Source organism: Mesocricetus auratus, unplaced genomic scaffold, assembly GCF_017639785.1.
Source record: "Mesocricetus auratus isolate SY011 unplaced genomic scaffold, BCM_Maur_2.0 Super-Scaffold_2245, whole genome shotgun sequence".
Classification (NCBI taxonomy): domain Eukaryota; kingdom Metazoa; phylum Chordata; class Mammalia; order Rodentia; family Cricetidae; genus Mesocricetus; species Mesocricetus auratus.
The window spans coordinates 42,122,779-42,149,118 of NW_024429180.1; the positions used below are offsets into that span (position 1 = coordinate 42,122,779).

The window sequence follows — 26,340 nt, forward strand, 5'->3', positions numbered from 1 at the left end:
GCTGGTCTAGATGTAAGTGTTACTTTGTAGCTTTCAAAAGATGAGTGGGTGGGATTTCATAAGAGATTAGAAATCTGAAATCATTTTCATGATGTTCAGTGATAATGCTTATGTGCGTTTTACCTAGTGTAGTCTGCTCAACTAGATAACCAGTCTGCATTGTTGGTTGGGGATTGCTGGGCTTTATTATACAATTTTGCTACTCATAAAGAAACCCAGGAAAACATTTAAATAATATGCTGGTACATGATACCTTGTAAAAAAAGTTTTTAAAATTCACTTGTACGTGTGTTTGAGTTGGATAGGGATGGCAATGGGGTTGTCTGTGTGCGTATGCCATACTGTGTGTGTGTGTAGGCCACAGAACAACTTGTGGAGTTCTCTCCTTCCATGTGTGTTCTAGGATTGAACTTGGGTCATCAGGCTTGGCCCATGCACCTTTACCTATTGAGTCATCTTGCTGACCCCATGTTTAAAAGTAGATTTCTTTCAGTATTTTCTTCCTCCTCTCTCTTCTTTTTTCTCCCTCTCATCTTCTTCCTCTTCTTCTGTTCACCCCTCCCCTTCTCCTTCTCTTCTTGATGGAGCTGACATATCATCCCATTCTGGTCTCCAACTGATTATGTTGTTAAGGATGACTTTGAGTACCTGATTCTTTGTCCTTCATCTCCCTAGTGCTGGGATTAGAAGTGTTTGCTACTACATCTTGTTTACTGTGGTGCTGGGGATATAATTTCGGGCCTTTGTGCATATCCGGGAAGCTCTTACTAATTGAGCTACATCTCTATCCTCTTTTCTGGTATCTGAAATCATGTTGGGGTATAGTAGAGTACCTGATACATGATTGTGGAAGGAACCAATGTTGAAATTGTCAATACCACTTTAGTGCTTAAGAAGATAGTTCGCCTACTTCTTGAAGGTAGTGCCAGTGATGGTATATGTGGAAATGTTGTTATCAGTTGTCTTCAGGGGTTAGAACAAGTCTGTCAAGGAGAGAGTAGGAAGAATACCTATTCTTATGATTATAACCGGGGTGGTTAGTAAATTGTCTAAAACTGCATAATCTTTTCATTGACCTATCTCTGAAGTTATTCCTTGAAGATTCTTTGAGTGGAAATTAGGGGAAATACCACCTGAAACATTGCTGTTGTGCTTGTTATATGACAAGGTAGTGCTGACTTTGGTTGCAGAATAGTTGTTCTGAAGGAGCTTTATCTGTTCAGCTATTTAAGAATTGATTCCATCAACCAAAGTTTGCTTTTGTCTCTAGGTAAAAAATTTAGAGAACTCATGGATAAGTTCCTGAGACCAAACTTCAGCAATGGATGTCCACCCCTGTTCACTACTTTGAAATCTTTGTATTCTAATACAGAAAAGGTAAGTTTGGTTTTTAATCAGTTTTGTTATTATTGCAGGAAGATTGCCATGAACTATGCTATGATTTAATTATTTTCTCTATTAGCTGGGTGGGGGTGGCACATGCCTTTAATTCCAACATTTGGGAGGCAGAGGCAGGTGGATCTCTGTGAGTTCGAGACCAGCCTGGTCTACAAGAACTAGTTCCAGGACAACCTCCAAAGCCACAGAGAAACAAACAAACAAACAAACAAAAATTATTTTCTCTATTGTACCAATGTTTGTCTTTTTTTGTTTTGTTTTGTTTCTTTCCAAGGTAGATTTGTCTTTTTATTTAATAAACCAATACTGTATATCAGAAGTATACTTATGCTTATATGCATATAGTATAAGTGATATCAAAGTGCTATGAAGTTTATAGCAAGGAAAAGCATTTTAAAAACACTGAGATATGCCAAGCAGTGGTGGCACACACCTTTAATTATAGCATTTGGGAGGCAGAGGCAGGCAGATCTCTGAGTTTGAGTCCAACCTGGTCTGTAGAGAGAGTTCCAGGTTATCCAGGGCTACACAATTTTCCCTGTCTCAAACAAAGCAAAATACATAAATAGGTAGATAAAAGAGATACATAGTTGGATGTGATAGAACATACTTCTAGTTTGTAATCCTAACACTTAAGAGGCTGAGCAGGATAATTGTAATGAGTTTGATGCCAGCTTGAATTTCCTGGTGAGTTCTAGGCTTTTTGTTTCTTTGTTTTGTTTTTTCTTACAGTTATCATATTTTAGAGTTAGCTTAGCATGGATAGTTGAAAACAGTAAAATTCCCTGAGGTGCAGCTGGAGAGATGGCTCAGAGGTTAAGGACACTTGCTGCTCTTCCAGAGGACCAGGTTTCAGTTCCCAGCAACCACATGGTGGCTCACAACCATCTATAATGAGATCTGGTGTCCTCTTATGACATACAGATATACATGAGGCAGAACACTGTATGTATGATAAAAAATAAATCTTTAAAGATTCCATTTCAGTGTGGTATGATGGCTTTATGGGGATGAGGTGGGATGGGAGTGGGGGGTGGGGAGGCAATGCCATTAGGTCAGTGGAGTATGAGGGACTAGTTTTAATTAATAGGTTAAGTCCTAATCGGGTACAATAGTTTTAAGAGTTGGGATGATATCTCAGTCATTATGAAACTTCCTGCCAAGTATCCCTGTAAAAAGTGGGGATATACTTGTAGTCCAGTGCTGGTGACATGGAGGTCCCTGGGGCTCACTGGCCACCTAGCCTTGCTTTAGTAACTAGGCTCAGGTTTCAGTGAAAGATCCTGTCCCAAACACATGACACACATTCACCCTCCCTTTAACATCTGCATATCTGTATAATTTAAGTATGGTAAAGAAACTACCTTTGTACTTGTCTTGGTTACAAATTTGAAAGATAAATAGATAAATAGGACTTGATAGGAAAACCAGGTGTTGTAGCACACTCTTGAGTTCTTGCTGCTTGGGAGACAAGGCAGGGGATCACTTCAGCTTAGGATCTGAGACTTAACTTGTGCAACATAGTGAGCCCTCTCCCTGGTAAAAATGGGGAGAGGGTTAATCAAGAGAAAGTTATACTTTCATTCCCAAGTATTGTTTCTTACTTTATTAGGGTCTAAAATGTTATGCTCAGTTGTTTTTATAGGCAATTTTTGTATTAGTACCTCTCGCTAACTGTACCTATAGTCAATTTTTGAAAGGCGCTGTTGGATATTAAGATTTTCATCAAATCTTTCTCAGTTTATTTAGGTTTGACCCATATTTTTATTTTAAGTAATACTTGTAGGTACTAAAATGTTGGAAATAAGATCAGTGGTTAGAACATCTGATTGGAGTGGAATTTGGAAGGTTGAAAGTTTGTGAAAAATGTAAGACATTGTGTTAGTTTCTATCACTGTGAGAAAATATCAGCAATAAATTACTTCAGATCAGGAAAGGTTTATTTGGGTTCACAGTTTAGGGGTTTGGTCTGTGGTTTCTTGGCTCTGTTGTGTTGGTCCTGTAGCAGAGATGAACATCTTGGTGAGGGGAGTGTGTAGTGGAACAGACTTGATCATATTGTGGTAGGCAGTAATTAAAAAGGGAAAGGAAAGGGCTTGGAATATCAGTATACTCTGAAAGACATGCCTTGCCAATGACCTAACTTTCCTCCCACATAGGTCATCCTAAAATTGCTGCTGTCTCCCAATAGTGACGTCAGTTAGGAATTAAACTAGAGGATCTGAGTTTGAATCCCAGAACCTACTTAAAAAGCCAGGCATGGCTGTACTTTCCCATAATCCTCTGAGTTCCACAGTGGAGCTCAGTTGGTGAGCTTCTGGTTCACTGTGAGAGACCCTGTCTAAAGGCAATAAGACAGAGAGTTATAGAAGAAGATACCAGCTATCTTGTCCTGGCGCTGTGCGTGTGCACCTGTGTGCTCAGGTGCACATACCACACACACAACACACACCGCACACATACACAGTTCACTTCCAGTATGTAACCAACGAAGAACGGACATTACAAATTGATTTCCTATATTCCATATTACCTACTAGTTACAGAAGTAAAAAGAAATGAAATGGGTTCCTGTAACTCAGAAAAACCTAAATGTAAAAATATTTTTGTGTATTTAAAATGCGAGTACAGGTGTGCACATGCCAGGACACTCTTGTGAAGGTCAAAGGACAACTTTTGGGAGTTGGATTTCTTTTCACCATGAGTTCCAGGATTGAGCTCAGGTCATTATGCTTGTGAAGCAAATTCTGTCCCATGAGCTGTCTTGCCAGCCCCAAATTGTCATTTTTGATAGAAAATTTCTTGAAAGTTAATTGGACGAAATTCCATTATTTGCCTAATTAGTAGATTGGAGGTAACTGTGAGATAACTTTTTAATACTTTAGAACTGTGCCTAAGGAGCCCAGTTCCTTGTTTGTGTTATGTCTATGTGTGTATGTATGTGCACGTGTACGTTGGGAGGCTAGAAATTGATATAGGATGTCTTTGTTAGCTGAACCTCGTGCTGGCCCATTACTGCTAGTCTAGCTAGCTAGCTTGCTCCAGGCATCCCTGTTTCTGCCTCTCAAAGTGGAATCACAGACAACTACTGCTGCCTTTTAGGCATTTACATGGGTGCCGAGGATCCAAACTCTGGTCTTTATTCTTCTTGAGCAAATGCTTTATCCATAGAGTCATCTCATGGCTCCTCAACCTCCAGTGTTAAGACTTTTTATTTAGATTTTGTGTGAAATTTCTCTTCTTTTGATTTTTTAAAAGTTCCTTTTAAAGTTCTGAAACTAGGAACTATTTTATTCAGCAGTGCCTATACTCTTTTATGAAGGATTATGGGTAATTTCAGTGGATGTTTTGTTGTATTTATTATTGTTATTTTAGTTAGGTTGTTTTGATGCACTCTCAGTATGTAGTCCTGACTGTCCTAGAACTGACTATGTAGACCAAGTTGACCTTGAATTTACAGAGATCCTTCTGCCTCTGCTTACTAAGTGCTCAGATTAAAGGCCTGCTCCACCACACCCAGCTAGTTTGTTGTATTTTTGATTATTTAAAATTGGTCCAGAAAGTATGTTTTAGTCCAGAGCTGTAAACCCCATTTAAAACCTGTGTTTGAGGGCTGGGAAGATGGCTCAGCAGGTAATGGTGCTGATGACCTGAGTGAGATTCCCAGGACACACATGAGAAAAGAAGAGGAGACTTTTGCAGGCTTCCCTGTTGCTCCACATGCACGCATGCGCACACACGGGAATACCAGTACACACCCTGAAAATTTAAAAAACTGCTAGTTGGAGTGCTTACAAACTGTCACTAGATGGCAGTGTAGGTTAATGGAAAAAAATAATTTCACCTAATTAAAACTACTTGAATACTAAATTTCTAAGCCTGAAAAGAGTTTTAAGTTGCAAATATTCTAAGATTAGTGGGAGGGTTATGTTGCATTAAAAGATGTCTGCTACCTTTAATTTTGTTTTATCTGTGGCTTTCAAACTCATCTATGTGTTATTAACTAGAGGGCTTGTAACCAAAGATTATAGACAACCAATGTTTCAGATTCTGTCTGGATTGCCTAAAACTGTGAGTCTCGGGGGCTGGAGAGATGGCTCACTGCCTGCTCTTAGAGAAGACTTGGGTTTGGTTCCTTCAAGGGAATCAGTGCTTTTTTTCTGGTCTCTGGGCACCAGACAGTCACTTGGTGCACATACATACAGGCAATCAAAAGCCCCATCCTTTTTTGTTTTAGAAACAGGGTTTCTTTATCGCCTTGACTGTCCTGGAATTAGCTCTGTAGATCAGGTTGGCCTCAAATTCAAGAGATCCACTTGCCTCTGCTTCCCAAGTACTGGGATTAAAGGTGTGATCCACCATGCCTGACTCAGACAAAATACTTTTACATAAAATAGATTTTTTTTTTTGGTTTTTTGAGACAATGTTTCTCTGTGGCTTTGGAGGCTGTCCTGGAACAAGATCTTGTAGACCAGGCTGGTCTCAAACTCATGGAGATCTGTCTGCCTCTGCCTCCTTAATGCTGGGATTAAAGGTGTGCGCCACCAACGCCCTGCTAAAATAGATATTTTAAAAAATGTTTGTCTCTAGGGTTCCTGGCTAGTCTTGATGATGTTAATGAGTTAATGATCTATGGATTCCACCTTCAGAACTGTTCCTTTGAAAAACAATTACATTAATTTCCAGATCATGAGTTTGTTTACCTACCTACCCACCCACCCACCCCCATCCCCAACCTACCTACCTGCCTACCTACCTACCTACCTATCTACCTACCTACCTACCTACCTGTCTCTATTGTGTCTGAGGAAGGGTCTCACTAAATAGCCCTGGCTAGTCTAGAACTCAATATATTAACAAGGCTGACCTGAAACAGAAATCTTCTTCCTGTCTCTGCCTCTTAAGTGCTGAGATTAAAGACACCTCACCTAGCCTGATGAGTTTACTTAATCTTCAGTGTCTTTTTCTGAAAAATAGATGGCGATAAAATTGAGAGCTGGGGGCCTGGAGAGATGGCTCAGAGGTTAAGAGCACTTCCAGAGGTCCTGAGTTCAACCACATGGTTGCTCACAACCATCTGTAATGAGATCTGGTTCCCACTACTGGCCTGCAAGGCATACATGCAGATAGAACACTGTATACATAATAAATAAATAAACAAAAATTAAGAAGCATATAAATATAAAAACTTGGGGGCTGAGGGCTGGAGTGATGGTTTCGCAGTTAGAGCACTGATTGCTCCTCCAAAAAACCAGGGTTCAATCCCCAGTACCCACATGGCAGCTCATGCGTGTCTGTGACTCAAGTTCCAGGGGATCTGACACCCTCACACAGGCATACATGCAGGCAAACACCAGTGCTCATAAAACCAAAATAAATTACTAAAAAAAAATTGATTGAATAGGGTAACTAACATCTCTGGCTCCTTAAGTAAATGATCTGTTAGGGAATTTGGAACTCCTGTCTTGTAGTTTTAGAAAAAATACAAATTGTTAGGAACTGCTATTACCCCACTGTGCTGTAGAGCCATCATTTTTAATGTGTATCTTTTAAACTTGGAATCATTTCACTTAATTTTTTGTAAGGAGTGACATTTTATAAGATCTAAATATTTATATAGTGCTTTATAGTTCTACAGAACACAACAGGGAGACAAAAGCCAACTTAATTGTTCAGAAATTATGTAAATGTAGTAAGTTGTCCTTCACAGATGTCAGAATTCTGGGGCTGGGGCTCTAGCTCACTGGTAGAGTGCTTTGAAGACCCTGGGTTCACTATGAAGGGCCAAGGTGCATTTGATCCTCATCTCTGGCATTGGGGGAAGGGTAATGGCACCAAAGACAAACTAAAAAAAAAAAAAAAAACAGACTTCTTGAGATGAGAGTTTATTAAGCTGTTTTTACTTTTTTCTTCCTAAAACCATTAATAAACACAGTGGTACATTTTCTTTTTCTTGCTCCTCTAAAATGTTCAGATTGGGAGGTAGGAGAAGATAGTATAGTATTTGAAATGTATTGTTTTAGGGCTAGAGAGATGGTTTAGTGGTTGAGAGCACTTGCTGTTCTTTCTAAGGACCCGAGTTTGACTCCCAGCATACATGTCAGGGACCTCAAGAAACACATCTAGTTTCAGTTTCAGAGCACTGGGTGCCCTCTCTCGGCCTTCATAAGCACCTGCACACAAATTGCATACACACAGACTGACACACGCATCATAAAATAAAAATAAGTTGTTGTTCCAGTTAAATTAGCCCAAATAAAAATACCGTCAGTGAAACATTGTTAAATTAAAAATATATGTTTCTTTGACAGGTTTCAATAATCCAGGAACTTGTTACTAATTATGAAGCTTCCCTTAAAATGAATGGCTTTTTTAGCCCTTATGGTAAGTTTAAACTATACTAAACTTGAATTTTGTTGCTCATTTCAATGTAATTTTAATTACAGAAATACTAGTTTATATTATGTGTACATAAATGGATACTTATTGGTTTTTGAATTAGTGAATGAAATTAGAGTATTTTACTATAATTTAAAATTTCCATAATCTTTTTGACTGAGAGGTAGTCTTATTTAGCAAGGAAAACAGATTTGAGAGGTTGAATGGCTTGCACAAGCTTGAGTAGTTAGTTAAATTAGGCCCTTCTTTTTCCTGAACCCCTAAATTCTCTATTTTTTTACTCTTGGATTAACTTTTAATTATGTCTGTTTGGTCCTTTGGTTCTCTGTGGGGACATATGTAAATGAAGAGAATTTAGAAAATCCTATGGAATGTTTCAGGTATGGAGACAATCTCTTTAGGTTCTTTATGTGTCTTTTCTGTGCCATTGCTCTTGGAGTTTGGAGTTTTTTGTTTTTAGTTTTCTGGGGGAAAATTATGTGATGAATGTTTTTGCCTGCATGTGTGTCTATGTGCTACTTGCATGCCTGTTTCCCTATGGACCAGATGAGGGCATTAGATTCCTTGGAACTAGAGTTACAGACATTTGTGAGCTGCCACAGGATGTTAAGACTTGAACCTGGGTCGTCTGGAAGAGCAGCAAGTGCTCTAAACTGCTGAGCTATCTATCTCTCCAGGCTCTAACCCATCCTGTTAGAGAATTTTAACAAGTTCCAGATACTTTACCTGTAAAGACTTTGTATGCATCTTTAAGACACACAAAATTAACTTCATATCTAATACCTGTCCACATTTATATTTCTCTCCCACTGTCCAAATTTTTTGCTTAATTGGTTTATTTTAATCTAAATCTAGTTAAGGCTGATGCTTTACATTTGATGGGTTTGTGGTCTTTTAATATGTTGCAGTAATCTCTCTTTCTATAAGAAATGCCTTTTGTTCTGTTTTGTAGACTTTCCCATACTTTAGATTGGGTGACTGCTGTCTCTTGATATCACTGTGTGTTCATTGTCATTCCTAATTCGTGTAACATCGATAGTGAGATTAATATATTTGAGATCTGTTTGGATATTTCACACATGGTGCTTTGTGCTTGAGGTGCTCTGGTTGTCTCTCTGATGCTGTCATTGGTCAGGGTTTCTTATAAGGACCATGGGCCTGTTAAAAAGTTCCTCCTGGGCCTCCGATGTAAGGATTTTGCTAATCACTGAGTAGTATTCCCTAGATGCCTTATTTCATTCTTGCTCCCTATCTGTTAACTGGGCACAGCAGGCTGTTGGTTGAACCCAGGGCCTCATGCATGCTAGACAAGTGTTATGTCACTGACTTATAACTCTAGTTCTGAAATTATTTAAAGAACCCTCCTTCATATACTTTGGCCTCCTGAATTAGATAGTGTATGTGAAAGATACATGTTTGATTCTTTGGCCTTATTTGCATTTTCTCCTTATTTGCATTTTCTCTAGTTACCATGACAAATCACCATGTCCAAGGTAACTTATAAAACATAACAGAAAACAAATGTTTGTTATGGGTTCATGGTTCCAGAGGGTTAGAATTCATAACCATCCTGACAGGGAACATGGCAGCAGGCAGACAGGCAGGCATGGTGCTGGAGCAGCAGCTGAAAGTTTATGTCTGGATTCACAAGCACAAGGCAGAGAAAGCTAACTGGGAATGGCGTGGACTTTGAAACCTTAAAGCCAGATTCCAGTGTCACACCTCCTCTTACAAGGCCACACCTAATTGTTTTCCTAGTCCCACCACCTGGGGACCAATCATTCAAATACATGAGTCTGTTAGGGTCATTCCTGTACAGGACATCACAGGTTTCGAATTTATGCTTTAGTGTGTTTGCATTGTTGTCTTGTTGTTTGTTTAGTTGGCTATATGTACTAGGAGATCTTCTGTTAATGTAATGCAAGTAATTCACTCTGCCTCACTGTAAGCATGGCTACCGTTCTGCAGTCCATTTTGATAGCTGCTTTAGTATAGGATTGGAAGCAGAATATGGCTGCTTTTGTTAACTGACTGGTCTGTGTACCCTAATCTTAGATTGTGGTATATCAGGGATATTGTTGTCTCATTGGGGTATATTATTTGATTATATCCTTCTTCACTTTGACGATGCTCTGCTCTATGTTAAAGTTTATAATATGCTAATTGAGATAGTTACATACTCATGCGGTAACCCTAGTGAACTTGGAACTCATTCCTTTGCTTCTGTTGTCATATTTTCTAGAAGCGTATATTTTGCATATATGGGCAATACATAATGTGGCAGTTTTTGCTTCTGCTGGCATCGGGCAATGATAATCTCTTCTCCAAGTTACTTTCTTTGATTATTTTTCTGATTCACTGATTTTGCTTTTGTCTTGAGAACTCATAGAGTTAGATAGATTGTTCTTCTCTAGCACTATTTATTTGGAGGTATTTGGGGTTAGAAGCCTGGTAAACTACGATTTTATTTCTCTTCGTGACTGTTACCTTTTAAATCTGATGCCAGAGTCATGCCTCTTTCTGTTAGGTTGGTCATTTTGCTGAGCTTTTGCTCTCAATAATAATAGTTGATTTCATTCTGAATTAGGGAGGTAGATCAGAGTTGCATAATGAGATCCTGTCTTAAGTAAACTTTAGAAATTTAGTTTGTATCCCAAATGTGTCTCCTTTATAATTTATGACTTCTCTTTAATTCTCTATTATATCATCTTACTTCAGAATAGCTCAGAGTTCTTTCTGTGTATTTTCTGTGACATTTCTAAAATTGTTTGGCTAAATACTTGTCCTATATTTTCTTTTTTATCATCCCTTCTGTAATAGTGGCCTAATAGACATGATACTTAGTTTTGATTAAAATTACAGGTTCATAGAACAGAACAGAAGGCCTGCAAATTGATTCAGATATATTTGGAAACTTGGTATGTAGCTAGAAGTACTTTTAAAATTAAAGATAAAATTTCAGGCATTTATGTTGAAAAATTAAATGGCATTCCTATCTTACACTGCATACACAACAGTTCAAAGGGACCAAAGAGCTAAATATAGAAAAAAAACCCGATACTTAAAGGAAATGCAGGCGGGGTCTGTTTAGTTTACAGAATGTTCTTCATGTTTGGAGAGGAAGTGTTTGTTTATTTTTTAAAGGAGCAAGGGGGCATATTTAAAAATTTTATTTTTAAATTCTTTTTAGGTCAGTGTTGTTTTGTTGGATTTTTCGGGTTTTTTGTTTTGTTTTGTTTTTCTTGAGGTTTCTCTGTGCATCTCTCGCTCTGTAGACCAGACTGGCCTCTAACTCAAAATCCTCTTGCCTCTGCCTTCCCAGTACTGGGATAAAAGGCTTGTACCACCACTGCCTGCCCTTTTTGGGTTTTCTATCCTGATATTTCTGTGTTATTGAGACACTTTTTCTAACTTTGACTACACCTCTCTTTAGTACTTAGAGCATCTCTTTTTTTAGCTTTTTAAGACAGGCTCCAGTAAGTAACGAAGGCTGGTTTCAAACTCACTGTGTAGGGAGGATGATCTTGAACCTCTGATCCTCCTGTCTACCTTCTGAGTGCAGGAACTACGGGTTTGTCCCTCCATACCCAGTTTTCTGTGGTGCTGCACATTGAATCCAGGGTTCATTTACAGTAGGCCAACACTGCCAACTGAGCTACAGCATACTCAACTCTAATAATTAAAAAATTTATTGACATACACCAGTAGTGCTTATTAATAGGACTCAGTGTGTTATTTACATGAACAAGTATAACATGAACTAATTAAATTCAGTTGCCCTAAAAGTGTTTAAGATGAAGTGTGACTAACAATGATATATTTCACTTTATTAATTTAAGTGTATGTGTAGCAAAATAGTTGTAATCAAAGTGAGAGGGAATTGGAGAATGTATCAAGTCTATGATGATGACAAAAATTTTGTCAAGAACATGGGGACTAGAGAGATGGATAGTCTATTGTTTGTGTTCACATAGGACACACTCAGGTGTCTGTGTTTTACAGAAAAGTAATTGAGGCTTAGAAGTGGATACTTGGACCATCCTTGGTCACACAGTGACTGGTACTGTGGTCAGCATCCTTCCCACCACACCACAGGTGTCAACATTAGAAGAGACTACAGCAGAGGGTCATAAAAACCCATAGGTTTCCAGATAAAACAAAAAAATACTACCTGGGAGGTAAAGGCAGGGACTAGAAGTACAGTTAACAATCAGAGTATAAAATTTCAGTCCAGTGATTTAAACAAACAGGCAGCTAGCATGTATCTTCAAAGCACAGGAGAGTAAAGTGAATGAGTGAAATGCTGCTCACATTTCACATTTAACAGATTGCTTGCATCTTAGAATTACAGAGGGTTACAAATGCTTCTTTAGTAGTTTTTTATGGTAAAAATTTTGAGCTAAAGTAACTTTTTTGTGAAGACACAGTCATCAGGAAATAAATATGCAGAGATAGTAAATTTTTAGACTTTTTTTGGGTGGGGGGGTGATAGGCCTTACACTTGACATCCTGCCTTTACTTCCTGAGCACTGGGAATTTTTAGACTTTTAATAAATTCTAACAATTGAACTGATAATAGAAAGTGACCCTAAAAATGATCCAAGATTGAAAATGTGGTTTTTTAAAACTTTTTTTATTACTTTAATTTTAAATAGTTTGTTTCACATGTCAATCCCAGTTCCCTCTCTTTCCCCTTCTCCTGCACCCCACCATCCCCCCCCAGCCTCCCACCCTATCCCCACTTCCTTCCACATAGGTGATATCCAGAGTCTGTCATTTCGCTCAGGGCAGAGTCCAGGCACTCCCCTAAGAGTCCAAGCTGAGAGAGCATCCCTCTTCATGTTATAAACATGCAAAGTCCGTTTGTATGCCAGGGATAAATACTGATCTACTACCCAGGGCCCCATAGGTTGCCCAAGCCTCCTCACTGACTCTCACACTCAGGGGGTCTGGATCAATTCCATGCTGGCCTCCCAGTTGTTGGTCTGGAGTCCAAGAGCTCCCCCCTTGTTCAGTTCAGCTGTCTCTGCTGGTTTTGCCAGCCCATTCTTTGCCAATTTGCTCATCGCTCTTCTCTCTCTGTCACTGGGTTCCATGGGTTCAGCTCAGTGTTTAACTGTGGGTGTTTGCCTCTGCTTCCATCAGTCACTGGATGAAGGTTCTAGGATAGCGTATAGGGTAGATGTCAAGTTCATTATCAGGAATGGGCATTTAAGGTAGTCTCTCCACTATTGCTTAGCTTGCCAGTTGGTGCCATCCCTTTCGATCACGAGAGGTCTCACTGGTGCCAGATCTTTCTTCTAACCTATGACTCCCTCTATTATGGTATTTCTCATCCTGTTCTCCCCCTATTCTCCCCCATACTCAACCTTCCTGTTCCCCCATGAGGTGGGGGGGGAGTGGGAGCTGGGAAGAAGGGAGGGGGAGAAGAGGAAGAGAGAGTGAAAATGTGTTTTTTTAAAAAAAAGATTTATTATGTATAGTGTTCTGCCTGCATGTGTGCCTGAAGGCAAGAAGAAGGGTACCAGATCTTATTACAGATGCTGTGAATTGAACTCAGGACCTCTGGAAGAGAGGCTAGTGCTCTTAACCACTTAGCCATCTCTCTGGCCCCTGAAAAATGTTTTTATAAATATACCTTTCCCATCTTTTCTGAAATCACACAAACTTGTTTAACATAAGTCTGTTTCAACCGATGACCAAAGTCCAGTGCCCTACATTGAAGCTAACTAAGTACTTTATATCTTACATTCCTCTTATATTTAATCTTGAACTAACAAATACTTGTAACAAATTCAGGGATCGTTTTCTCCGTCCCTCCCTCTCTCCCTCCCTCTCTCCCTCCCTCTCTCCCTCCCTCCCTCTCTCCCTCCCTCCCTCCGTCCTTCCTTCCTTCCTTCCTTCCTTCCTTCCTTCCTTCCTTCCTTCCTTCCTTCCTTCCTTCCTTCCTTCCTTCGACAGGGTTTCTCTGTATTGTTTTGGAGGCTGACCTGGAACTCGCTCTGAAGACCAGGTTGGTCTCGAACTCACAGAGATCTGCCTGCCTCTGCCTCCCGAGTACTGGGATTCTTTCTTCTTTTTAAAGACAAGGTCTGGCTATGTACTTCAGGCTGGTTTTAAACTCAAAATTCTCCTGCGTCAGTCTTCCAGGTGCTGAGATAATAGGTATGCCATCACCTTGTTTAATGTTACTTGGTTTTAATAGCATGCAACACAGGGAACTAGCGAAGTAACAGACCTGCTATGAACACCAGGTGCTCTTAAGCTTAGATGCTTGAGCAAATAAAGTGACATTGCATATACGCATAGGAGGGAGATTGAGAAACTGACAACATTACTAAGAAATATGATAACAGTATTGGATCTTTGTAACAGTGACCTTAAGTCAGCAAGGAAATGTTAAATAGCAGAAAGTGAAAAGAAGATGGGAAATATTCATAGGAGTATTGTTTTTAAGTAATTAAAATAAGATCTTCAATGCTTAAAACAGGAGTTTGTCCTGTACAAAGTGATGAACACCCCAGTGGAGCTGAATAAGTAAAACTTTGTAGTTTAAAACCCCTAAGGAGCGCTGTAGAGATGACTCAGTGGGGGACATGCTTGCTGCCAGGACCACAGTAGATCTTTAAGTCTCAGAAAATGGAAGGAAAGCACTGACTCCCACAAGTTGTCCTCTGACCTCCAAACGTGCTGTGCCGTCTGTGCGTACACATATATAAACATACAACATAAGTTAATAAATAGTTAAAAATATCACATGCCTTACTATACTTTCTGATAACTAACTATTGTCATCATAATACTTGTGGGCATAGTTGGAAAAGGAAAGGTGACTTTTTCCTATAGTGATTTGAACCCAAAGCTTTAAAATAAATATACTTAAATGTGATTTGGGGGTTCTGTTTTATTGCTTCTTGCCTTATATTTTTTCAAGTTTCCATTTCAGGAAGGAACATCTGCCATGGAAAATCTAAATGAAATGCAGTGCATATGGTTTGAGACAGAATGCATTTCAGCGTATCAGCGCCTCGGGAGATATGGGATGCCTTGAAAAAATGCCATGAAGTAGAAAGGGTGAGTTCTTAGGATGTGGATTCTTGTTTCTTCTGTAAGTGACAAGAAAATCAGGTCCATGTCTACACTGGGTCGTCTGCCTCTTCTGACTAATTTTGACAGCTTCATTTGAAAGCAATTCTTTAGTATTGTGAGCAATGTGCAGTAAATGATTACTTTTTTGATACCTTTGGCATGTTTATGTATTTTTTCTGAAGAGAAAAGGAAAACAATTTAGCACAAACAATTTGTGCTATAAAATTGGCATACATTCACAATTTCTCTTCCCTATCTGGCCATTATTTAATTTGCATCAGCAGCCTAGGAGGACACACAGCTGGTAGCAACATCTTTCCCCCTTAAACATCAGGATCTGGTCCACAGTCAGCCTCTCTCCAGTCCGTCTTCCCAGGATGTTTGTTCTCACCTTTGGTACCCTGTACGTCAGCTGGCCAATTTGCAGGCTTATTTTAATACTTGCATTTAGAATTATGTATGTGATATGTCTTAGTGAGGGCACTTTTCCTTTGTGTGAATTTTTGTTTTCCTGTTCTTTGTCACCTCTGAAGCACTCCTTCTACATGGACCGCAGGAGGAAAGGAGCCCCAAATGCACCCCTGAGGCAGTCCTCAGCAGCCCTCCCTCAGTTGTGGGGCACTCGGCACACTCTTCCCCTGCTGATGCAGCATAAAAACCACAGGCATCGTGGTCAGGTGAGCCTGATGTCTGCACCGTGGTAGCCACTTCGGCCTTCTTCCCATGGGAAACTTCTGAGGTTACCCAGAGGATGGCTCTATCTTAGGGGGTGGCTTTTAATGGGAGCTGGAACTAGGATCATACCAGAGAACCTTTACAGAAATCACCAAAGTTTACTTTGTTTTGTTTTTGTTTCTCCTGTCCTTTAAACTAGTATTTCTAGAGATAAGACTTCTCATTTTCTCTTTTGAGAATTCTGAGTCTCTTAGATTACATGTTAAATATCCAAACATTATAGTTTAAATCAGATTTGTTTTTCTGTGATGAAATTGTAGAACAGAGTTGGGACTGGAGGTGCAGGCCTGTAATCCCAGAACTCAGGAGGATCATAAGTTTGAGGCTAGCCTGAATTGCAGGTGGTATCAGGGTCAATCTAGGTAACACAGTGAGACCCTGTTAAAACAAAAAATGGATAGGAGATAGGTTGGTGAATAAATGTGCTTGTTGTACAAGCCTAGTGACTTGACTTCAGTCACTGGCATCCATAACACCTAGACATAGTGGTATGTGTTTGTGATCCCGGGACTCCTATGGTGAGTTGGGAGGTGGAGATGAGACAGAGACAGCAGAATCCCCTGGAATTTGTGGACCAGTTAGTTAGGAGTACACAGGCAGCAAGTGAGACTCTTGTAAAACAAAGTGGATAGGCTGGAGAGGATGGCTCAGCAGTTAAGAGCACTTGCTCTTGCAGAGGACAGGAGGTTTGAATTCCCGGCACCCACATGGTGGTTTATAACCTAACTCTAATTCCAGGGTATGTGATGGCATCTTCTGATCTTCATGGGCAGCACAAACATACATGCACATGATGTACAAACAAACATACAGGCAAAACACTCATACACAAAATAAACGAAAAAGAACCAGCAAAACTAACATCCAAGTTTGCCCTCCGACCCCCACATATGTGTCATGTTACACATATGCTGTCATACACGTGTGAACACAAACCTTACACAGAAATGAAGAACAAAAGCTAGCAGCAGAAATACTGAATATCAGTAGCCTATGTTAGTGCTCACTAGTGTCTACCACTTAAAAGGCCTCCTGCTTGTTAAGGAAAGACATTTCATGGACCCCATTGTCACGAGATATAAACTCCTTTTTAAGCTTTTGCAAATTAGTACTTTCAAGCAAGGATGCAAATAGAATCCTTATTTTCTTGTTGAAGTTTAATTTGAATGTTCATAGGATTGTTACAGTTGGACCTTCTCAAACTTAAGTCCTACTCTTCTTAGTATTGATGCCTGTGTTGCTTTATGAGTTAACGTATTTCCTACACTGCAGACTGTGATGAGTAAATCTCCTGTTAATGTATATCATTAAGTTTATAGTGACAGTGCCTGAGTAGCATGAATGAAATTCCTAATATCAGGTACACTATTTCTAGTTCAAAAGTGATTTAATTGGAAGAAAATATCTTTGAAGGAAAGGGTTACATTGATTACCAAAGATTAAAATGTAGAAACCATCACTCTGATTGTATGGCCTAATTATATTTATTTTAAAAATTAACTATATTCAGAGTTTGCTATTGGCATTTCACTCTATGAAAAATATGAAACACAAATAAGAAAAGAGTTACTTCTCATGCCACTTATAATGATTATACTTATACTAAAAATAAAAGCTTAACTCTTATTAATGATATGCATATTTTACATATATGTAGAAATGTATTTCATATAAACATTGACTGATTTCTAACAAAATTAATACATTCAAAGAAAATGCATAGTGTCATTGGAAAGATTTAAGAGTAGAACTTCAGGCTTAGGAACTGGAGAGATGGCTTAGTGGTTAAAGTACTTGCTGTACATACATGAGAGTATGAGTTCAAATCTCTAGCATTGATTTAAAAACCAGGAATAGAAGTGCATATCTGATGGTATGAGACAGGCAGACTTCTGGGGTCTCGCGAGGAAGTTTAGCTGAAATAGTAAGCTCCAGGTTCAGTAAGAGGCCTTGTCTCAAAAAGGAAAAAAAAAGCAGTTGAGGAAGATACCGTGCTTTAACCTCTTGGCTCTAGGTGGCTCATTTGGTAACAGCGCTTGCCTTGCAAGCATGAGGACCTGAGTTTGGATCCTCGGAATCCATGTGAAAAGCAAGGTGGAGTGGTGTGCATCTCTAATTCCAGCAGTGATGTGGATGCAGAGACATATGGATTCCTGGAAGCTACTGGACCAGCAGCCTGGTCAACATGACAGATTCCTGGCCGTGAGAAACTATGTGCCAAACAAAAGTCAAAGGCACCTTAAAATGGTCATCTGAGGTCATTCTGTGACCTACACACACACACCATATTTTCCTGCACCTACAAGAATGCCCACATATAGGGCGTGGAGGGGAGGGATAGGGAGCTGGGACTGACATGGGAAGCAAGCTTGTTTCTAATTTAAATATATAATAAAAAGTGTAAAAAAATGCCCACATATAGACATGTGCACACAAAAAGTATAAAACTCAAAGATTTTTTCTTTCTTTTTTTTTTTTTTGAGACAGAGTCTCACTGTGCATTTATTCCTGACTTTCCTGGATCTCTATGTAGACGAGGTTGGCCTCAATCTCATAGAAATCCTCCTGCCTCTGCCACTTGAGTGCTGATTTAAAGGTGTACACGACCACATACAGCTTTCAGAGATGATTTATTAACTACTTACACAAGGCACTTTACACCTGGCTTCTTATATTTTAATAAGGAAATACCTATCACAAATAAAATTTTGTGTTTTATTTTTTAAATAGAAATAAAGCTAAGAAAGAAGTTTAAATAAGGAGCAGGTCTTTCTGCTTTCAAGATTTCATTCAAGAACTTTTTCATTGAAGGCAGTTTCAGATTCACCTTCTGCTGTGGTATTTTAGAAGTTGGATTTGAAATTTTAGCATTCTGGAATGTACATAATACCATTTCTGTCTTCATTTTGGATTTTAAGATGATGATAATAATGATTATTAATAGTAAAGGTTGTGTGGCCTAGTCCAATATGATGCTTAAGTTTTATTAAACAAAACAGCTATCTTCAAAGTACTATAAGCTTGTATTTATAGCAACATTCTGAATTATTTATGTTTTTAAAAATACTGGCATCTCTTTTTAGTGTGCTGGTTTATATTGGTCAGGACAATATATATTGCATATACAATAATGTATGTATTTCTAACTCTTTATATAACCCAGGACTTCTAAAACCTGTTGCATCCTTTTTAAGTTGTCACATTTTATAATGACAGACCCTTTAGAGAGGAAAAGTTTGCTTATTTTCTAAGTTGATGTAGTCACCATTTTCAAGAACAGGCTTTTCCCCCCCTCCTCTGTATAAGTTTTTAATTGTCTCAGCCAAGAATTCAGAGACATGACAGACAGGAAGGTGGCCAGAAGAGAGGGCCGCACACAGAATTCCTGAAGGAAGTCATACTCTAAAACTTGGATAGCTTTTCTTGATTCTTTGCCAGCTAATCATAATTCAAGCCTAATTTTTGTTTGTTTTTGTTTTGTTGAAAGAGGGTCTTACTGTATAGTCAGTGTTAGCTTCCATTTCATGGTCAAGTTTAATTTTGTTGACCATCTGCCAGCAGTGTCTGCTAGGCAGAGGAGAAAAGGTTTAAGATTATTTAGTTGCTTATGTAGTATTCTGCAGTGCCCTTGTTTACCCCAAAGCCATAGCTATAGTATCCTGCTTTTTCTCATTTTATGCAGCTTATTTATTTGCTTGATTGTTTGTTTACTTATTGCTGCCAAGAGCTATATGGAATAAATGAATACCCAGGTTTGCCTTTGGTCACAGTGTGTTCACTGGAAAAACTGAGGTGACTTCTGGTAAACTGGGCTAAGCTGGTCACCTGGGTTATAGAAGACATCAACTGGAGAGAGGCAGCCTGTGGGCTGTTACTGATAGAGGTGGATTAAATGTTCGTGGTTCCAGATGACTTCTGAAATGTGACTTAAAATCCATGTCTACTGATACTTCTAGGAGTCTCTTTTGAAGCTTGTCATCTGCTTTTCACTTGTTTCTCAACCTAAACGATGTCTTGTAGTTCCTTAGATGTTTTCATCTTACTGTGTGTTCTAGGATTTAGCATTTCTGCTTCCCTTAGCCAATTGGGTTGAATTTTAATGTATTACTTTTATGTAAGTTTGGTTTGCTTTAAGAAAAAGCACTGACAACTTTCTGAAATATGTTAGCCTTTGATTTTTTAAAAATAAATCAAATTAATGTCATTACTAATTTATTTATCTCATTGAGAAAATTCAATTTTCAAATATGTCATTAAACATGATTTTCTAATAACTGTGAACTAATATGAAATATTTATTTTTTCTGTTTTTTGTCTGTGTTATACTTTTATTCTTAGAATTTTTCTCTTAAACTCTTAGATATTTAGTGTGATTTTGTATATATAACATGTTTCTAATTACCAAGTTGACTAAAAATACCAATTAGTTCAAAACAATTGCTAATATATCCTCTGCGTAGTGAGTTGCTAGTAGACCACCTTCAACACCCCTTCTCCCCTGAGGGAATATGGAGTACTTCATTTTTTTATATGAGTTTGGAGAAGCCAAAGTGGAGTGGGGAAGCAGAGGTATAAATATATGTCAGGGAGAAAAATAAATCATAAAACTGTTTATATAGGTCAGAGATGAACTGTTTTCTTTTGGTGAAAGGAACCACTACTTATCCTTCTGGGGTGGGGATGTGAGTCTGTTGGAAATTAGATGAAAGCATTGAGTTCACTTGTTAGGAAAACCTTATGGCTTAAGATTTTGAAATTTATGGAGTATGGGTGTGTTAATGAGAGCTTCTTCACTAGGGAAAAGTCATAATGCTGTCTTTGTATAGCACTTTACTAAAAAGAACTTTAAAATGTGTAGCTTGAACAATCACTTTAAGAAACTGCCTATATAGATGTATCCTAATTTAGATGGAATCACTAAGGCACTGAGAAATAAAAGATTTATTCACACGCCCTATTGACGGGCTCTTTACCTCAAGTGGTGGGCACTGTGCTGTGGGCTTACACACAAGAGCGCAGGGAGGAGTAGATGCGTTAGATTTGTCAACATTTAGTGTGAGCCTGCATGAAATCATTTTCAGAGTTGCATTTAGCTCTGCCTTGTTGGTTTTATGGGAGTGCAGAGGAAAATTACATTAACATGTACTAATTTCCAGAGATGACCTGATACTTATCAGGGGAGAGGTTCATCATAAAATATGATATGAAGAAATAGGGTGGATTGTAGGAGAGTCCTTTAAGTTGAAATCAGGTGTGTTCAGAATATGGTAGCCGTGAGGACACTTTAATTGAATGCAGAAAACTTGAAGCCTTTTGTATTGTTAACATTGGAAAGGGCAACCAAGTGTATCTGTGACTATATTGTTTTGGAGGCTTTTTGTAATTCTCTTTTAAAAGGTAGAGGTTATTGGCATAAATATAAGAGGTAATCTTGTGGTTTTGTTTTTAAGCATTTTTTTGAGATAACCGATGATCAATTTGACTTCCATACATACTGCTTGAGAAAAATGACCCTTTGCGCTTATGTTGACCTCTTGAGACTAGAAGATACTCTCAGAAGACACACCTTTTATTTCAAGGCTGCTAGGTCAGCAATTGAAATATATTTGAAATAACATGATAACCCTTTAACCAATGAAAGCAAGCAGCAAGACATAAATTCAGGTAATGAAAAGATTTAAAAAGAGTACTAAATTTCAAAATATTAATATCAGATTAGCATATTGCATTTTGAAAATGTATCAACAAATGACTAAGGAGATAAAAAATTAGCTGGACTGCATTCAAGAGGCAGAGGCAAGAAGATCTTAAAGTTCAAGGCCAGCCTGGTCTACAGAGTGAGTTCCAGGACGGCTAAGGCTACACAGAGAAAGCTTGTTTCTTAGAGAAAAAAAAAGGTTAACCCAGTTATACACTGTATACTATATCAGATTGTCTTACCTCACCCCATGTTTGCACAGCCAAAATAACAGTAAAAGGGTGTGTCGTCAAATGGATGTGAAGACAGAATTGACTAACTGATACATTAGGAAAAAGTTAGGAGCTGATGTTCTTTAACAGACACATCTCGGTCAGCCCAGTGAGATGACTTGCATGCCCCCACCCCCAGCTGCCCTCAATTCTTGATGTTTCTGCCTCAGCCTCCTAAGTGGAGTTAAAGGTATGTACCACAGCATCAAACACAGTATTTCTTAGACTTGTTTTCTGTAACATCAGTTAAGAAAGAGCATAAATGTCTGTGAGCTATTTTTTTTTCTTTAAATGGTAATTGGAGAAAAGCTTGTGAGGCTGGTGATATGACTCAGTAGACAAAACTTTGACCTTATGAGCCTGAGTTTGATCCCTGAAACCCATGTAAAGGTAGGAGAGAACCAATTCTATAAGATTGACCTCTGACCTTCTTACATGCACTAAGGCACACCCCCTCCCTCCAATTTTAACCTCTCCACACCCCACACCCCCAAACATACTAATACATGGTTTTGTTTTGTTTGTTTCTTTGTGTTGCCCTGGCTGTACTGGAACTCAACTCTGTAGACCAGGCTGGCCTCAAATTCCGAGATCCACCTGCCTCTGCTTCCTGAGTGCTGGAATTAAAGGCATGTGCCACCACTACCCAACCTAATAAATGTTTTTCAATTAGAAAGTTTTGAGTACCTCAGGAAAAGTACATGTTCATACAATTTGTGGTATTTGCTTTGCTGAAAGTGAGAATGCCTCTGTTACATTTCAGTCCCTGGACTGTCAGTGACTGATGGAAGCCCAGTATGTAGTAGCTAGGAAGTACAGGTTTCATCACATACATTCTCTCACCCTTGAAACAGCCCAAGACCATAATTGGTACATGTTTTGAAACTTGAAGCTGAGGGGGATAAAGTGATTTTCCTGTTACTTATTTATGAGAGACTGTTTTTGTTTCCTGTTGTGATAAACTGTCCTTTAAAAGCAGCTAATGAAGAAAGGGCTCATTCTAACTCACAATTCCAGGTTAGGGTCCATCATAGCAGGGGAGTGAAGTCAGCAGGAGCAGTCAGGAGCAGAGAGAATGCATGCATACACACAGTGCTCAGCTTTCTCCTCTTTAATGTATTATGTGACCCAAACCCAGCAACATAACCAAGACAGTTAACATAACCAAGACAGTTTCCCACAGACCTGCCCAGGGGCCAGCCTCATGTGGACAGCCATCAATGGGCTTCCTAAGTGACTCCAGAGTGTGTCAAGTTGACAGAGGCAGAATTATCACAGAGACAAGACTGAGTTGGAATTGGTTTTAGTTACTAATGCAACCAGCATTTGTTGGCTGCCTTTTGTGTGCCATGTTTGACTAGTCACAAGAATATACGTTCTAAAACCTTTTGCATAGACTCCCATCCCCATCCAAAAGAAAAATGTATTGATAGTATATATTATAGAGAAGACAAAACATGCAAAATGACAACAACATTTTTCACACATTTGAATATTTATAGAGATACTGTCAGCCAAAGAACTGAAGAAAATGCTTAGCAAGCAAAGAAGAGCCCAGAAAAAGGCTAAGTTACAAGAAGAGCGAAAGCACACAGAAAGGGAATGTCAGCAGGAAAACCCAGAGAAAAAAAGAGAGGAAGAAGAAGAAACCGCCAGTGGTCATAAGGAAGAACTTACAGCTGAAAAACTAGAAAGGGTGAGTTGAGTTTACAATTACTGTTATATGGTAAAATTCATGCTATTTGATTCTGTTCTTGCCATAATTTTACAAGCTGCTTCCCACATCTCCTTTGTAAGAGTTTTAGCCTTCATTTGTCCTGCTAGGTTGTAATCTGTACCAAATCAGTGAAGAGACAGAGGGAAAAAATTAGCATTTTCTATGAAATTATTAATTTTTGTGCAATTAACTTTGGTTCCACTATATTAAGAACTATTTTATATATAATGATATATGTCTATGATTTCCCCTTTTTAAATACAAAAAAATTTTTCTTTTTGCTTTAAAATAGGTTGACAATCCATTAGAGGAAGCCATCAAGTTCCTCACTCCTCTAAAGACCCTTGCTGCTGATAACATTTATACCCACCTGCTGGCATTTGAAATATATTTTAGAAAAGGTAACACACTTTGAATTGAGGCTTGTATGTCTATTGTTGTTTTGTTTTTCATGGTGCAGAGGCTTGAACTCTGGGCCTCACATAAGCTAGGCATGTGCTTCTTCACTGAACTGTACACTTTTAACCTAGAGATCAGCTTCTAGCCTTTATAATGTTGACTGTTTGAGATATAATTTTGTCACTGAGATCCACTTTTTTGCTTTTTAGAGCTTTAAGCCAACCTTTCACAAAGGTTCAATTCCCTTTTATTTTCCTACTCAAAAATTTACTGGACAACATACCAAGATACGGATAATATTATCCATTTTGAGGATAGTTTGAATGTGTTCATTTTATGTCAGTACAAACTAAAGTTTTACATTTGGGAAGAGGGAACCTCACTTGGTAAAATGCTTCTACCAGATTGGCCTGTGGGGCATTTTCTTGATTATTGTGGGAGAATCTAGCTCACTATGGGCAGTGCCAGCCATAGACTGGTGGTTTTCTGAAGTATAAGAAATGTGGGGCAAGCTATGAGGAACAAGCCAGTAAGTAGAGTTCCTCCGTGGTCTGCATCAACTCCTGCCTCAGGATTCCTGTCTAGAGTTCCTGCCCTGACTTCCCTGGATGATGGACTTCCAGCTGTAAGATGAGATAAACCCTTCCCTCCCCAAGTTGCTTTTGGTCTATGTTTTATCACAGAAGTGGAAACCTAACTAAGACATGTATGTGAAGCAGTTTTTTTTTGTTTTTGGGGGTTTTATTTTTGTTTTTTTCTCTTTTGGTTTTTCAAGACGGGCTTCTCTATGTATCCCGACTGTCCTGGACCAGGCTAGCCTTGAACTTACAGAGGTCTGCCAGTCTCTGCCTCCCGAGTGCTGGGATTAAAGGCATACACTGCCGCCACCCAGTCTGTTTGAAACATTTTTTAAAATTTTCTTAGGAAAGCAAAAATTGCCTTGTTGGGGGAAGTCCTGTGCATTTGTCAATAAAGTACTGTTGAGCCTATAGGAAACCTAGATAGGAGGGACTAGGAGTCCAGGAGAACTCTGGGTAGGAGAAACACAGGAGTCGACATGTGACGCCATGGGGGTAGGAAGCCGGGAACTATTCTCCGGTAAGAAACATACTTAGATTAACAATTATGGGGTAATTACTTAAGGCAGAGCTAGCCAGTAAGGGACAAGCAAGGCCAACAGCTTCATAATTAATATAGCCTCCTGTGTGTTTATTTGGGACTCATGCAGATCTAGAACCAGGCTGGCGCGGCAGAGCCCAGGCGACTGGCGGGGGGATAAACCAAAGCGGCTAGCAAAGAAAAAGCTTCACTTAACATTGCCTTGGGGAAAAATTATCTTGGATAATGAAAATTAACTTTGACTTTTTCTCACAATTTTTTTAAATTAAGTTCTTAAGTTGAATTTACGTGAAGCTAAAATAAAATGAAGATAGAACATAATTACTGAGGCTGTTTTTTTGTTTTGTTTTTGTGGCACAGGGAAATTTCTGCTAATGTTGCAGTCTGTTAAACGAGCCTTTGCCATCGACAGTAATAATGCATGGTTGCATGAATTCTTGATTAAATTTTCCAAGTCTGGTAAGTATAAGGAGGAGGTATTCATGTACATGCAGCTATGAAAAGCAAATATAAGCAAGTCATCCTCCATTTAGCTGGATAGGAAGGAGACCACAAAGATGTAATGAAAGCAAAGGTTTGCCTGATATCAAATGGCAGTTATACCTGTAATTAAACAATTAGATAGAAATTAGTGCATTTTAGACTAAACTATTTGTTTCAAAGGAGTTGTAGAGTAATTTTACTGTACATATATATTCATTAAGCATAACACTAAATACAAAAAATTTTCAGTTGATTTTTTTCCCTTGAAAGGACAGATAAAAACATATCCAAATGTTTTTGTTTTTGTAGTATCTAATCATATTAATCTTCCAGACATTGTGAGCAAAGTTCTAGCTCAAGAAATGAAGAAAGTATTTGTCAACAAAGATTTGCATCGCTTTAATGAGGATTTCCTCAAACACAATGCTACCGCTCTTCAGCATCTACTTTCTGGTTTGTATTTGGAAAAGTGTTCAGTCTAATTAGTTACCAGAGGAAAAAAGGGAGAAAAGAGCACAAGACCATTTGTATTTTTGGACGGGCTGAAATGTTCTTGTTAAAATGGAGAATAGAGTGTATAGTAAGCTGCACACAGCCACTTAGGAAAGCAATTTGTTCATCTTACTAAGAGTTGCACATTAGGTGCTGGAGAGAAGCTCAGTGGTTAAGAGTACTGCCGCTGCTCTTGCAGAGGACCCAGGTTCGGTTTCCAGAGCCCCACATGGTGGCCCACAACAGTCCACATCAAATATAAATAAAAGTATTTTTTGAAAGTTGCACATTGACTATGCCTTTTGATTCTATACTTATATTTTTGTAAGTAACTTAATCCAACGACCACTGGGGGATAGTAGTTCTCACCTGTAATCCCTGCAGATACTGATGCAGGAGGATTATAAGTTTGAGGCCAGCCGGGCGGTGGTGGCACACGTCTTTAATCCCAGCACTCGGGAGGTAGAGGCAAGTGGATCTCTGTGAGTTCGAGACCAAGCCTGGTCTACCGAGCGAGTTCCAGGACAGGCTCCAAAACA

At 38.8% G+C, this 26,340-nt stretch overlaps 1 protein-coding gene across 1 annotated transcript in view; it reads left to right on the plus strand.

The window, feature by feature from the left end:
- Positions 1 to 26,085, plus strand: part of Naa16 (N-alpha-acetyltransferase 16, NatA auxiliary subunit) — a 50,979-nt gene extending 24,894 nt beyond the window's left edge. The window contains 6 exon segments of the mRNA XM_021227665.2: positions 7,710 to 7,782; positions 14,732 to 14,871; positions 15,420 to 15,563; positions 23,094 to 23,287; positions 23,601 to 23,709; positions 25,187 to 26,085. Coding sequence (XP_021083324.1) covers positions 7,710 to 7,738 — 29 coding nt within the window. The 3' untranslated portion in view covers positions 7,739 to 7,782; positions 14,732 to 14,871; positions 15,420 to 15,563; ... (1 more) ...; positions 23,601 to 23,709; positions 25,187 to 26,085.
- Positions 26,086 to 26,340: the final 255 nt, after the last annotated feature.